This window comes from Ursus arctos, unplaced genomic scaffold (genome assembly GCF_023065955.2).
Source record: "Ursus arctos isolate Adak ecotype North America unplaced genomic scaffold, UrsArc2.0 scaffold_25, whole genome shotgun sequence".
Lineage (NCBI taxonomy): Eukaryota > Metazoa > Chordata > Mammalia > Carnivora > Ursidae > Ursus > Ursus arctos.
In genome coordinates, this window is record NW_026622930.1 from 5,520,271 (window position 1) to 5,534,189 (window position 13,919).

The 13,919-nt window shown below is 60.1% G+C and overlaps 1 protein-coding gene across 5 annotated transcripts in view; it reads left to right on the top strand.

Annotated features, from left to right (window-relative positions):
* Positions 1-13,919, top strand: part of CCDC85C (coiled-coil domain containing 85C) — a 76,905-nt gene that overhangs the window by 45,374 nt on the left and 17,612 nt on the right. For 3 of the 5 annotated variants that reach the window (XM_026515326.4, XM_026515327.4, XM_048220052.2), the window contains exon 2: positions 12,471-12,544. In XM_026515326.4, the coding sequence (XP_026371111.3) occupies positions 12,471-12,544 (74 nt within the window). The remainder of the gene's footprint in view (positions 1-12,470; positions 12,545-13,919) is intronic. The other 2 variants (XM_057318545.1, XM_057318546.1) reach the window with 1 other exon arrangement.

The following is a 13,919-nucleotide window of genomic DNA, read 5'->3' on the forward strand; positions in this document are numbered from 1 at the left end:
ACCACAAGGGGGAACGCTCTCCAGGCTTAAACATTCGCGCGGTGAGGTCGGGCCCCCCTGGATGGTCCAGGCGGCCCTGCCACCTTGAGTTCGACAGCCTTCGTGGCCTCTGCCAAGTCCCCGTGGCTGGGGGAGGTCACATGTTCCCAGGCTCTGGGAGTTCAGGTGTGGGCACTTTCAGGGGGACGGTCGTCTGCTGAGTACATGTCACTAGCCCAGGCTGCGATCCTGGCCCGGACAAGTCTCCTGTGATGCCACATGGGGAAGTGGAGGCCGGGTGGATGGCGCTGTCGGGGCCGGGACCCTTGACCCCGTTCCTCCCGCACCCACTCCGCCTCTCCCCGCGGGACCTTCCGCGGCAGCAGCCATATACACGTGGCTTCTGTTGGCCTCGCAGGCCTAGTTTTTTCCCTTTGCCGCAAGTCCCGGGCTCGGAAGGGGGTGGGCCGCCCTGCGGCTGGACTTGGGGGTGTGGTGGCACCTTTAAGCCAGTGATCTTCGGTCAGTCATCCTGCTGCGGGTTCTGTGTGAAATGGGAAATGCGGTTTGCTGTCCCCATGCCAAGTCTGTATCATTTTTAACTGGGCGGGTCCTCACTGCCCCACCTAATTGCAGGGACACTATCCTGCAGGGGTTCTGAGTCGTGTCATCCCCGTCCTGCCCTGAAAGTGCCCTGGGTCATTTGGGACTCCCGCCCCCATTTCTCAGGGGCCTAGTAGGAAGGAGCTTGTCCAAGACCACAGAGCAGGTGGGGCAGAGAGGGGCCTGCTCTTGTCCCCTCTCTGCAGGCCGGCGACTTCTGCCTGTGAGCCTCTCCATCCTGTGGACCCCTCCCCTCCCTTTGGGCTCCTGACCTGCCGAGGTTGGACTGTTCCCAGCGCCCGTGGCCGGGGGCGTTTGGGGGTCTTCCAGAGGCAGCCTGGTCACTGGGAGCCAGGGAGGGGGGCGTTCTGACTCAGGAGTTTGCAGTGTCTCTCCTGGAGGGTCTGTTGTGCTGCCCTGCCTTTTTCCCTTTTACTTAAAAAAGCATTATTTTTTGTTAGGAATTTTATAAAAAGCAACAAGCTTGGACAATAATGAGACAACTGTTTATTCCACTGCCTCCCTTCGTCAGGTTGTCAGCAAGAACGCCTGTTAGCCCCAGGGCCTTTCCTTCCAAGAAATAAAGCGTTACAGGTAGAGACGAGGTGCCCACATGTGTGTCGCCTCCCCCACCGCCTGAGAGACCCTCAGCCTGGAACTCGGTGCCCATCGTTCTCCTGCAGAGCTTTTTACTTCTCTTGTCGGTCACAGATGCATGAATGATGTGATGATGAGACTTCGTAGGAACAACGTCCCTCTCTGCACGTGTCCCTCAGCTACCTGCCCTCCCTGTGTTTTTGAGATCTGTCCCTATTGACAGGAATCTCTCTGGCTCTTTTGTTCCTACCTCTCCTATTTTGTTGTTGATTGAAACCAGTTTATCCTGTTTTCCAGGAAGACATTTAGGTGGTTTCCAATGTGTCCCTTAGCGGGTGCTGGGGATGCACCCTTGTACCTGTCTCTTCCCGCACCTGTGCCGGGCTTCCTCGGGGGCACGAGCATCTTCTAGAACAGGAAGCCACACCAGGCTGCTCTCCGATCTGCTCCGCCAGTGGGCACCCTGCGTCCCCGGGTTCTTCCGCGGTCGCCATCGCCGAGTTACCACGTTACACACTCTGCCAGTCCTGTGTCTGAAATGGTATCTTTTTTTTTTTTTTTTAAAGATTTTATTTATTTATTTGACAGAGAGAGAGAGAAGGAGCCAGCGAGAGAGGGAACACAGGCAGCGGGAGTGGGAGACGAAGAAGCAGGCTCCCAGCGGAGGAGCCTGATGTGGGGGTCGATCCCAGAAACCTGGGATCACGCCCTGAGCCGAAGGCAGACGCTTAACGACTGAGCCACCCAGGCGCCCCTGAAATGGTATCTTCTTGTCTTCAATTGCATTTCCAGTGACGCACACAGTCAGGCATCCTCTCGCACATTTCCGCCTGTGACTCACCTTCCGCGGAGCCTTTGCTCCATGAACTCACGTATTTCCTTATGGATTTGTAGGAATTCTGTGTGTATTCCCTGCGACTCTTTGTCCACTCTGGGACGGACTTGCGCGCAGCCCTCCCCAGACGGCAGCTGCTCTGCTGACGGTGCTCACGGATCTGTTGTCTGTTGACGGGTAGCTGTAATGCTCACACAACAGGCTTTGACGGCGTTTCCCTTGATGGTTTGTTCTTTTTGTTTTGTGATTGAGAAAGGATTTTTACCTGGTGGTGGAAGTTGTTCTTTTTAATAACTGCTGTATTGAGACAAAATTTGCATGGTTTATATGTGTAGGACAGTGCACAATTCAGCATTGTTGAGTATATTCACAAGAATGGCACAACCATCAAAACTAATTCCAGGGCATTTTCATCACCCCAGAAAGAGGCTGTACCCATTCATTGTCACTCCCCAGTCCTCCTTCCCTTCGGCCCCCAGCAACCACCGATCGACTCTGTCTCTGTGAACTTGCATATTCTGGACATTTCATATACATGGAATCCTGCCGTATGTGGTCTTTGGCGATCAGCTTGTTTCCTGTAGCGTCAGGTTGTTAAGGTTCATTCCATATGTTGTAGCATGTATGAGAAAGACCCCAATTTTAAATTTGTTCTTTCACGTAGAACTCTCTGACCCTGTTGGAACGGCTTTCCGTGTGTGGTGTGAGGTTGGGATCAAATCCTGTTCTAGATGGTGGCCGGGTAGTTGCTGTAGCTCTGCTTGTGAAATGCTCAGTCTTTCCCCCATGGGCACAGAATGCCACGTGGGCCACATGGCAGGTGTACAGGCTTCCCTGGGTTCCTGTCTGCCCCTCTCCCCAACCCTACCACGTGGCTTTGGCGTCTTTCCGTGGAATCCATTGCACACGGAGCTCTCTTCTCTGCACTCCCACCACTCCCGCAGTCCCACCACCTGGCTCGTGATAATTTATTCTTGTTTTCACTGAATCAGTGAGGCACTGACCGGACGTGACGCTGCTTCCCGAGGTAACTGCCTGGAGCCTCCCACCTTCTCTTGCTTCCAAGCCTCGGAGCCCCACCGTTGCTTCTCATGCATGGGGTGAAGTGCTTGCTGAAGCTCAGTCCTCTCAGCCTCCCCTCCAACTCCCCTTTTTGGGAAGTTGGGATCTCCTGAGTCTGATGACCCCGCCACACCTAGATTTTCACAGTTTCCTGAGTTGGCCCCACTGGCCACACATTCCCACCTCTGCACATGGCTGGAGTCCCATGATGTCTTGCTCCTGCCAGTGCCTCCCCACTGTTCCTGCCTCAGAAGGACAGTTGGCCCCAGCACGCAGGGCCTGGCACTCAGTAGACATCTGGTTGACATCTAATGATAAAAACAAAACCCCTCCTTCCTCCTGAAACTAGTTTAGGTCTCCCCTTCTTGCGACCAAGGGACTTGGCACGTGGATTTCGGGGCTCAGTAAATATTTATCTCTCCCCACCCCACTTCAGACTTGAGTCCTGCATCCCTTAGCCTCATCAAAATCCCTGTAATGCAGTGGTGTACTCAGGGGTTTAGCCCGACCAATTAATAATCAGGGCCAGATGGACATGGGGTCCCTCAGAGGTGGAGCCGGAGAGGCGGACGGTTTGAACAGTCGCTGCTCAGCATAGATCATAGATCAGGGGTTCCCAGTCTCAAGTGTGTGTTAGAATCACCCGGAGGGTGTCTAAAATGCATTTGGACATCCAGGCGCCTCCCCTAGTGCCTAATACAGTTGGTCTCGTGGGAAAGAGATCAGATGTTAAAAAGTCCCCAGGGAGGGGCGCCTGGGTGGCTCAGTTGTTAAGCATCTGCCTTCGGCTCAGGTCATGATCCCAGTGTTCTGGGATCGAGCCCCACATCGGGCTCCCTGCTAGGCAGGAAGCCTGCTTCTCCCTCTCCCATTCCCGCTGCTTGTGTTCCCTCTCTCACTGCCTCTCTCTCTCTGTCAAATAAATAAATAAAATCTTTAAAAAAAAAAAAAAAAAGTCCCCAGGGAGCATAGATGCGGCCATGCTGGGAGCCACTGGGCTGGGTGTGACTCGACCTCAGTGTGGCTAGGTGACCCTGGCCAGCAGGCTGGTGGACTTCCGCTCCTGGCCTCTATCAGGAATTTCCAATCGTTCAGAGTGAAATTGGGGTTGCTGGGGGAGGAGACTGTGACAGTGCCGTCACCTGCACACACAGGTTAGTTTCTGGGCGTGAAATTAACAGGAAGGGGATTGTTTTTCCCTCTTCTCCTCTGGCTGGAAACAATGGCACAGTTTCAGTGGGAATTGTCCAGTTTCCCAAGCACTAGACGGAGAAATGAGGTTGAGTGTTTGGGCTGAGAACACCAGAGGCTACCAGGCAGATCCAAACTGGGCACGTTCTCCATCAGCTAAGTTGGACGCAGCTTCCTGTCCCGCTGCCCCCTTGAGATTGCAGTACGGCTCGGGAAGCCTTGTGGTTTTCCCTGGACTTAAACGCCGGGCGGGCACTCCCGAGGCCCTGGGTGAGCCCGGTGCTGATCCATCGGGGTCCCCGGAGCTTTGCATGAAGCATACAAAGGGGCAGACAGGTAGCCAGGGGACGGCCACGGGTCTCAGGACGGGCTGAGCGGCCAGCACAGAGAGATCCCGGTTTTCATTAATGCAATCGTTTGTTTTGCTCCGTGCCAGCTCATTTTCTTTCCTCTGTGGATGGAGAGGGTGGGGCCCCTGTTGTGGCCATTCCTTTTCATCTCTTGAGTTGGTGGGGCGGGATTCAAGGTTTCCGTGATCCCGCCTGTCTTGGTGCAGAGGTGGAATCAGGGGAGGGGCTGGGTGCCAGCCTGTTGGGCCCAGAGGCTGCTGGGCAGTGTTTTCACTGTGTGACTTGGGGCTTGATACTTAACCTCTCTGAGGCTCAGGCCGGTCTTCCCTCAAACGGGATGGTAGTAATCAGCTTGATGTGAGGATTACAGGGGGTGAAGGTCAGGGTTTTTGCTCCGTGCCTGCCGGCAGCTCACAGATGCTCCGTAAAATGTGTGTGTGCCGGTGGGAGAGCAGGTGCCCTTCTCAGTGCCCTGCGTGGACGTGAGAACTCTGTCCTACATCCAGGGCTCTGGAAGTCGTGGCTGAGCTCGTGGCTGGCTGTCTCGGCCCAGGCCCCTCTGCACGTGTCCACGGGCAGCTCAGCTGGGTGGCCGGGCGGAGGAGGGGGCGGCGGGGGCCAAGGTGCCCAGCCCTCCCAGCCTCCCTGGCTCAGCGCCGCTGCCCCGAGAGGCGTCCTCACGGGAACCTGATGTTCCCCTGATATGCCTCCCTGAGCCCTCTCGTCTTCATCCATAAATAATACATGTCTCACATTCAGCCCGCACCTCCTGGAGCCGCAGTGTGTGCCAAGAAGCAGATGCTGATGGGGTTCGGCTCAGATGCCCCTGAACCTGCCTGCCGCGGCTCACCCCTGTGCCTTTGCTCTCGCCGTGCCCTGCTCAGACTTGCCTTCCATCCCCACTGCACTGATCTGCCTGTCACAGTCCTGCTTGTTCTTCAAGGCTCAGCTCAGATGCCGCCTCCTGCAGGAAGGAGCCCCTGATTTCTCCGCACATCCTTGCCCTCTGCCCCCCACACCCCAGGCTGCACCTCTTCACTCTTTGCCCTTCAGCAAATGTGGTTATTCCTGCAGCTCCCTCATTAGGCGAAGGGACCCTCACAGCGGGGGACCATGCCCGTGAACAAGCAGGCGTGTCTGCTGGTCCTGCGGGTGCCCGGCTCTGTGAGCTTGGGCAGACCCATTCATGCTGCGAGCATCCTTCTTCTCTTCTAGAGACCAGCTTTCTGCCGCTTTCCTGGCTGCGTCCCTGGGAGGGGCAGAGGGAGTGCACTGCCCTGGGGTGGGAAGCAGCTTCTCGTGCCTCCTCCCCTGCATCAGGAGCCCTCAGCATTCCAGGGGCTTCTGTCCAGCAGAGGATGCTTCGCAGAGGCCCAGGGTCCAGGGAGTAGGTGGGCCTGGGGTTAGGACATTCTCCAAGTCCTTTAAGGAGATGGACCATTTCCAGCTTCTGCTGGATCCGTGTTCGGGGCCTTGCCGAGGGACACCTAGAAGTGCCCTGTGCAGAGGTGAGGGCAGCTGGAGCGGGCGGCTCCAAGACCTGCTGAGTGTGGTCAGTGGGCAGGGTGGGGCAGAAGCCACTTGGGGACTGAGCATCAGCCAGCGGGACTGGGCGCCACAGGAAGTGTGGCCTTTGCTGCCGTCTAGAGCCCAGGGCTGCACGGAACCCCTGAGCCAGAGGGAAGGCAAGGCCCCTGCGTGGTCTGCGGCCTTCACCGCCCCCAGCCTTGCTCAGCTCCTCTGTAAGCCAGGGCCATCTCCCACGCCTGCCCTGCCAGTTTTGACTTCCACGACCCAACCCACAGGTATTGGTGGGCACTTGCCTGCCCCCCTGGGGCTGAGTCCTGAGAAGGGGGAGAAGGGAGAGAAGGGTAGAAACCAGCTTAAGAGGAAGCAGATGCTCGCAGGAGCTGCGTCCCTCCTCTGGGGGCAGAGATGGAAGCCTGCGGTGATGAGGGAGCTTCTGTGTGAGGAGGCCCTCCTGCCCCGATGGAGCCACCGGCCCTGACGCCGACCCCTCTTAATGAAGTGGAAGGAGAAGAGAATTGAATCACCAGAGTGGCAGTGTGGAAATGTCAGCCCCCCCCCCCGCCCCCGCCCACAGAGGAGGCCCGAGGCAGGGTACGGATGGGTCTCCTGATAATGACCTGTCACACATCCTGCCTGTCCCCAGGACCTTGTGGGCAGCCCCGCGCAGCAGGAGGGGCTGGAGGGGAGGCAGGGCTGGAAGGAGAAGCAGCTGGAGGGTCAGGCCCTATGTGTCGCTGTGCGTCATTGTGCAACCCCTCCCCTCCAGCTCCCACTTCTTCCTCCGGGGAAGGTCGTACTTTCTCCTAAGCAGTGACAGACACGAGGGGCACTCTGCCCAGATCCCCGTGGCACTGCCCCCGTCACCTGCTGGCACCTGTTGTCCTGCCTGGGAGCTCTTCCTGTCCACGCTCCAGTGGGGCAGTGCTGGGGCATGAGCACCGCTGTCCCCCACGAGGAGCCCCCCCAGGGAGCCCTGGGGCAGGTGGGGTAACTCAGAGACCCCCAGAGCCCCCCACAGCAGACTGACATTGCTTCTATCTGCGCCTACTGTTCCCTGTCTCGCCTCCCACTCCCCTACCTGGGCTTCCCAGGGTCACCTCCCACACAGCCCGCGTGGACTTGAATCCCCTGCCTCGCCCCGACTAAGATGTGAGCTCCTGGTGTGGCCGGCCACTGCTGCTGAGGGACATTCTGAGCAACGCTTGGAGCCTCGCACCCGGGCTGTTCTGCCTTCTGTGCCTTGGCAGTCCCTTGTCGGGGTGTTCTGCGTGGGGTGTGGGTGCCGTGTTCCAGGCTGAGCGCTTGCTGCTGGTGGGAGCTTGCAGAATAGGGCACTGACCCCCCCCCCCCCCCCCAGCAGGATGTGCTCCTGGTAGGTCTCTAGGCTTTTCCTGAGCGAGAGCCTACGATGTGCCTCGTGCGGAGTTGGCGAGGAGGGTGTCCAGGGCTGGTTGGATGTGACTTCCTCCGGCTCCCAAGTTTTTACCATTTGGACTAAAGGTGAGGCCGAGGCCACACTGCCCACCTGGGGAGGATATCAGGCCGGGTGGTCCGGGGGGGGGAGATGTGACCTGGATCCAGACCCAGTCTCTGAGAAGGCGGGTGGACTGGTGGTCTGCACTCACGAGGGGAGCTTTCAGACCCGCAGGCTCCGTGAGTCCCTCCCATCTGCAGGCTGCATGGCTCTCCACCCTCCCCGGGGAACACAGGATCCGCAGGGAGGCTGAAGCTAGGGCTGACCTTCTGGCCCTTGGAAGCAAGAATATTGCAGGCCCCGACCCCTTGCCACCACCCCATCCCTCCTCCCCCAGATGGAAGCTGGCTTGTGGATCCTCCAGAATTGGTCCAGGGGGGCCTGGGGAAGGTCTGAGGGGACGCATCCGCCAGCCCATCCTGGGGTCCCTTCGGTAGTCACCTCCTTCATTTTCCCTGCAAGCAGCCAAGCCGGGAAATGACGCATGCCTCCCTTGGGGCCCTGTTCCTCACCACTGCAAACCCTGGGATTAATTTAATTACACGCTCATCTCCGAGAGGCTGGGGCTCAGAGGCGCCCAGCAGGATCACGAGTTGCCCACGGCTGCTGGGAAGGGTCACTCTCCCAGGGAGCCAAGCCCTCCGGGGCCTCCCACCCCTGCCCGAGAAGGCCCACCTTGCAGCCACTCTGCCCTGCCTCAGGACACCTGCTTGGACCCACAGGCGACCTGATGTCTGGTTCCTGGGCTCCTGGCAGGGAGTGGAGCTGAGCATGGCTGAGGAAGCTTCTCCAGGACGTTGGGAGGCAGCCTCGAATCCTCTTCAGCTCCGCGGGAATAGGCGGACTTGGGCTGTCCCTGGGCCTCGGGAAAGGCCCCCGGACCGGAGCCGGGAGAGCTCTGATGGCCCATCGTCCTGGCCACCCTTCTGCTTCCTTGGGGTCGGTGGGTGGCTCTGTACCGTGCCCGTGCGGTGATTTAATGCTTCTCCTTTTCTATAAAAGAAAGATTTTTCCCTATTTTGGAAGTAGATTATTTGAAAATTAACAAGAAAGGTGTGAATAAAGAAAAACTCCCTTGTTCCTCACGTGAGCAGCACGTGCCTCCTTCCGGAATTCACGTCAACGTGCAGATATTTTTAAACATTGAGAGCAGCTCTCCATCTCATTTTGTGTCCAGTTCTTTGCACCGGCTTGTAAAGGTTTTTGTGTCGTGTTGTCGAGAAGAGAACCCCTCCCCAAACATCCTTTGAATGCCAAGGCATGCTCCTCTGCTACTCTTGGGCTGAGAGTTATTTCCATTTCTGGCCACGCTGCTACACCGTCTTTATAATTAGAATTCATTCCTCAGGATAGATTCCATTGGAAGCACCGGGGGATTTAAAATATTTCAAGGCCTCCCCTCTTACGTGGAAATAGGAAGGAAAAGCCCACCGAAGCCTGGTGGTCTGGAGTGACCTTTGCTCTCTGTAGCTGCTTGGGGTTTGGGGCACACGGAAACGGGAGGGTTGAGCAGGGACAGCGACGTGGCCCATGTCCACGTGTGGCCTGTGAGGGAGGACAGCCGGCCCGGGGGCCCTGAGGTCTGGTCCTGGAGGCAGTGGGTGGGCAGGGGGGCTGTTGTTGGGTCGTTTGCCCCCCCATAGCATTGCCTCTGTCCCTTCTCCTGGCGCTGGCCCTGCCCCCACTGTGCTCTCCTCACTGCCGTCCTGGGGAGCGTGGCGGACCCTGCTGTGGCTGAGGGATCGGCTTGCTCAGACGGGACCGCGGTGTGTCGGGCCCACCCGCTGCCCAGCGAGGGCACTGAGGCTGTTGGCACATCTGCTGACTCCATCCTGGTCCACGACTGACTACAGTCTGACCAAGAAAGGAAATGCTGGGAGCTCCCGGTTGACCCCAGAGAAATTGGCAGAGGGAGCTAGAACTGTCCCTATACCAGGAAACTGGGGGCAGGGGCAGTGGCCCCCCTACCTATGGTTCGGTGGCCTGGCTGTGCACAGGTGATGGGTCCTCTCCTGACTTGGGGGCTGTGCCTGGCAGCGCGGGCGCACGGTGGGGGCTGCGGTGACCGGGGTGGGGGCTGCAGCTTGTCGATGTGCCCGACGATTGGGCAGTCGTGGCGCGTCCCGGGGAGAGGCTGGCACAAGAACCATGTCTTCTTTCTGGGACCTGTGCCAGCTGCTCTCGACGTCGTGGTGCTGTCAGCCCCACTCAGAGCAGCCAGACGCTTGGGGTCCTGAGCACTGACCCGCGGGGGGAGCTGGATGGTGGGGAGAGGGTCTGGCAGGCTGGGCCCTGGGCTCCCCAGCTCACCCGCCAGCAGGTGGGGGACACTGTTCCTCTTGGCCTCCTCATCGGGGGAGTGGGGCGGATGCCTGCTTGACCCTCGCCAGGTGGGTAGTGGGTCTTCCCTCCCCCGCCAGCCCCACCCAGGGGGAGACCACGCATGGGTCAGCTGGTTATTTGGGTCTCCTGGTCTTAACGTGTGAGGATGAGACAGCTGGGAGGATCCTTGCAGTTTTTGCCCACTGTTTCCAGTTGGTGTTCCAGGGAACCCTTCCTGCTGATAGCACCCGGAGGACACAAAGAGGTGGGGAACCCAGGCTGCACCCCATCTCTCTCCCAATGCCCGGAAGGGCCTGGCACATCCTGAGCCCTGAGGCCTTTCCCATCAGGCCTATTTGCGTGGGAGTGATGTGGGAAGGGATGCGGGAAGTGTTCGTCAGTCCCGGCCGGTTGAGAGTGAACTGAGGCAGGGGGCAGGCACGGGCCGTGGACTGTAGTGACGGCCAGCTGACAAGGGTGTGAGGAAGGCCTTTGTATAACTGTGGCCACGAGGCTGGCCACAGTCACCTGCCCGGGCAGGTGGGACCTGCCCAGCGCCGGGCACACATGCAGGGTCCAAGTGGGGAGGCTCTTGGGGTCACCCGCCTGGCGTCCAGGTCCCCCCTCGCTGCTGCCCTGAGTTGTGCCATGAACAAGCCGCTTCACCTCTCAGGACCTTGATTTCCCGGCTGTCGAAGGGAGCTGTGCAGAGCTGGGGGCTCGGTGAGGTGGTGTGGGGAGCAGCTGCCCACTGCAGGGCCCCCCCGGCCCAGCTGCCCGGAAGTTACCAGTGCCATCCCGAGGCTGAGGGCGGCAGGCCTGGTGGGGAGAGGCCCTTCTCCCTCTCTAGAAGGCCAGGCATTCCTGAGAGCTGACTGGTGCTGACTCGGGGCGGGAGGAGCTGGTTGTGTAATTCCCCAGCAGCTAGTGGGTGGGCCCGGCCGCCCCCCATTCCTGCCCCTGGCTGCGCTAATGCTCCTGGGCCTGGTCCGGGGCTGCGTGGGCAGAGCTCCCGAGGGTCCGTCCCCTGTGCTTGGAGAACAGAGTGCCCCGCCTCAGGCAGCTCCGAGGACAGAGGGGCACCTGTGTGTGAAAGCTGGGGTACCTGGGGTAGCCTCAGAGATGGCCTTGCCAATGGGCAGGAGTCTTGAGTCCCAGGCTGAGCCCCAGCCGGGGGAGGTTATGGCATTCTGGGGAGGGGGCCGCCGGTTGAGCACCAGTGGGGGAGGGGCATGACACCCGTGTCCCCGAGGGGCCGGGCTCCTTGGCGGGTGCCAGCTGTGTGCTGGGGTGGGAAGATGCTTCATTTCCCCACCGTGGCGTGCTAGTCCAGTTTGTCCTCTGACAGCACCCAGTCCCCTTTTGCCCACCCCAGTGTGTTCGAAGTCCTCTGGGGTCCGACTCCCCAGGCTGCGGTGTAGAGAGTGGCTTTGGTCGAACGAAGGTCTGGTGATTTCTGAGCTAAAACGCTGGTGGTGTAACGGGTGGAGACTCTGTCCTGCCGGGGGCAGGTGGGTACAAGTAGGGGGAGCAGTGACTGGCCCAGTGGACGGGGTGCAGGCCAGAGTCTGGGCTGCGTGAACTCTGGCAAGGGGCTCAGGTGGACGAGAGGCGCATAGCCTGTCCCTTACCCGGTGGCTGCAGACAGGCAGGGAGGTGCCCCCGGCCTCCGGCTTAGGACCTGACTTCCCACCTGCACGACTGCACTGGCCGAGATGGTTTGGTTCCCTTGCCTGTCCTGCCCTAGACTTCACTGCCCTGTGGTCCACATCTGTCTCCTGGCCCCTCTGCTCTCAGTGGCCCTCGGCCACCCCCTCGGTAGTCTCCCTCATTCCAGCCTGGCCTGGAGTGACAGTCCTTGCTGTTCTCCTCTGCCGGCTGAGCTGATCTCTTAGCCTGCTGCGGAGGCGGGACCGGGGCTTTGGGAGTTTGGGTGCTGGAATTTTGCCTGCCTTTCTGATGTGATTGTAAAACAGGTCAGTGTGGTGAGGGAGGGTGGATTTCAGGAGCCCTGCCGCATTCCGAAACTGGGGGGGGGGCGCATGGTTGGGGAGTGTGTCACTGGTTTGGCCTGGTACCCGGCTCCTGGCTGCCCTGGTCAGCAGAGTCCTTCAGGAATGATGGCATCTCACCTGCATCGTGTAACCCCCCCCCCCCCCCAGCTGTGACTTGTTTAGAAGTTCCTGTGTGTTAGGCAGGGTGGAGCAGAGGAACCCGGGACGCTGACTCGGTATGCTCAGGAGACTCAGTTTCCCCGCTGTGCTGGGGAGGGGCTCCCTGGACCCTGTTCCCCGCTGTACGCTGCCCCCTGGCTGTGAGGGTCTCATCGGAGGGATGTGTGGGAGAACTTTCTGGACGTGAAGCATCAGAGGCTGAGGGAATAGGCACAGGGCAGGTGGTAAGGGAACCCCTCTCGTTTCTGCAGGTTCTGGAAACCCCGGCCCGGAGGCTTCAGTCAAGGGTTTGGGTCTCTCACTGGAGACTGAGTCTGCCACAATTAACGTGCTCCCCACTTGTGTCCTTGCAGATCCCGCGTCCACCTACATCAGGCAGCTGGAGACCAAGGTGAGGCTCCTGGAGGGTGACAAGCCCCTCGCACAGGTAGGCTGGCTGGGGGCGACTGCGGGGGGCAGTGCCCACTGCGCTCTGAGGGTCAGCGTGAGCCCTGCCCCCGACCCCCCGGTCCAGGGCCCAGCTGTGTCCCGGCTTACCTGGGGCTCCCTTCCCCCTCACGCCCATAGCCGCCCACCCGCCCCACCGCCATCTGAGTCACCTCCTGGAACTTTGGGGTCACGGACCTGACCCTCACTGTGTGGCTTTTGGTGTGTCCCCCGGTGGTCTGTGAGCTCCTCGGGCCTGTCCCAGAGATGGTGTGGAATGCACAGTTGCTGAAGAAAGGGCTGCTTTGGCCCTCAGGCAGGCAGATCGAGGCCAGAGAAGGGCCTGGCACACCCCTATTCTCACCCACGCGGAAACCTCCCCGCTCCTGCCATGCTGATTCCTCTCCCATCTGGGGCGCACCCTCCACCCTCCTGGGCCTGGCCGGTGCCCACAGACAGATGAGGCTCTGTCTCATTCCCGGCATGTCCCCAGCACAGGGATGGCAGGTTAGAGGCTGGAGGATGAGCGCAGTGCAGGGGGGAGGCGGGGCAGGGTGACAGCCAGAGCAGGGGGATCAGGCTGCTGAGTGCGGCCGCAGCACAGACGGGTCGTGACAGTCAGGACGAGGACCTTCACTGCTGCGGCCGGGGCAGGGATGGGAGGCTGTGGTCAGCCCTGCACGGGGTACTGGGGACCCCTGGCTTGGCCAACCCCTCCGGCCTCTCTCCCTTTCTTCCTTGTACCCATCCTTGGCTTAATCTCCCTTCCCCCTCCTCTGCCATACCCCCCCCCCCCCATAAGTGGCGGCCAGAATGCCCAGAGCGTTTCTCTGGGAACCAACCCCAGGGAGGGCTCAGCTGCCTGGCCCCGTTGCTAGGCGACCAGCGGGCTTGGCGCCACTGTCCTGCTCAGAAGCCCGAGGCACCCTCTCTGCCCGCTGGGCGGCTGCTGGGAGGCTTACCACCCAGGCATGGAGGACAGTCCCCACCACTGCTGTCCCACGCCTCGCCCCTCCGTGGGCTGTGCGGGCAGTTCCCACACGGTTCACCCCCGACTCCTGCACCCCCACGGCCACCGCACCCATGTTCAGGTGTGGAGCCAGGCATCGAATTGCAAGGCTGGTTTGGTAACTTTATATGGTTTAAGGTCCTGTGTGGCAGAAGGGCTTGGCCACAAGGCGGGCTGGCTCCTTTGGCTCCTTGGGGCGGGAGGGAAGGGAGGGGCTGGGGTCTCACCTGGCTGGGGGCTTGGGCACCTTACATTGCACGTGGGCCTGGAGTGGGTTGGTGAGGAGGGTGTGTGGGCTGGGCTGCAGGAGCTGAGGCCGAAGTGATACCGGGAGGAATGGGGGTGGTGGGGCCGGCATTAAGGCTCG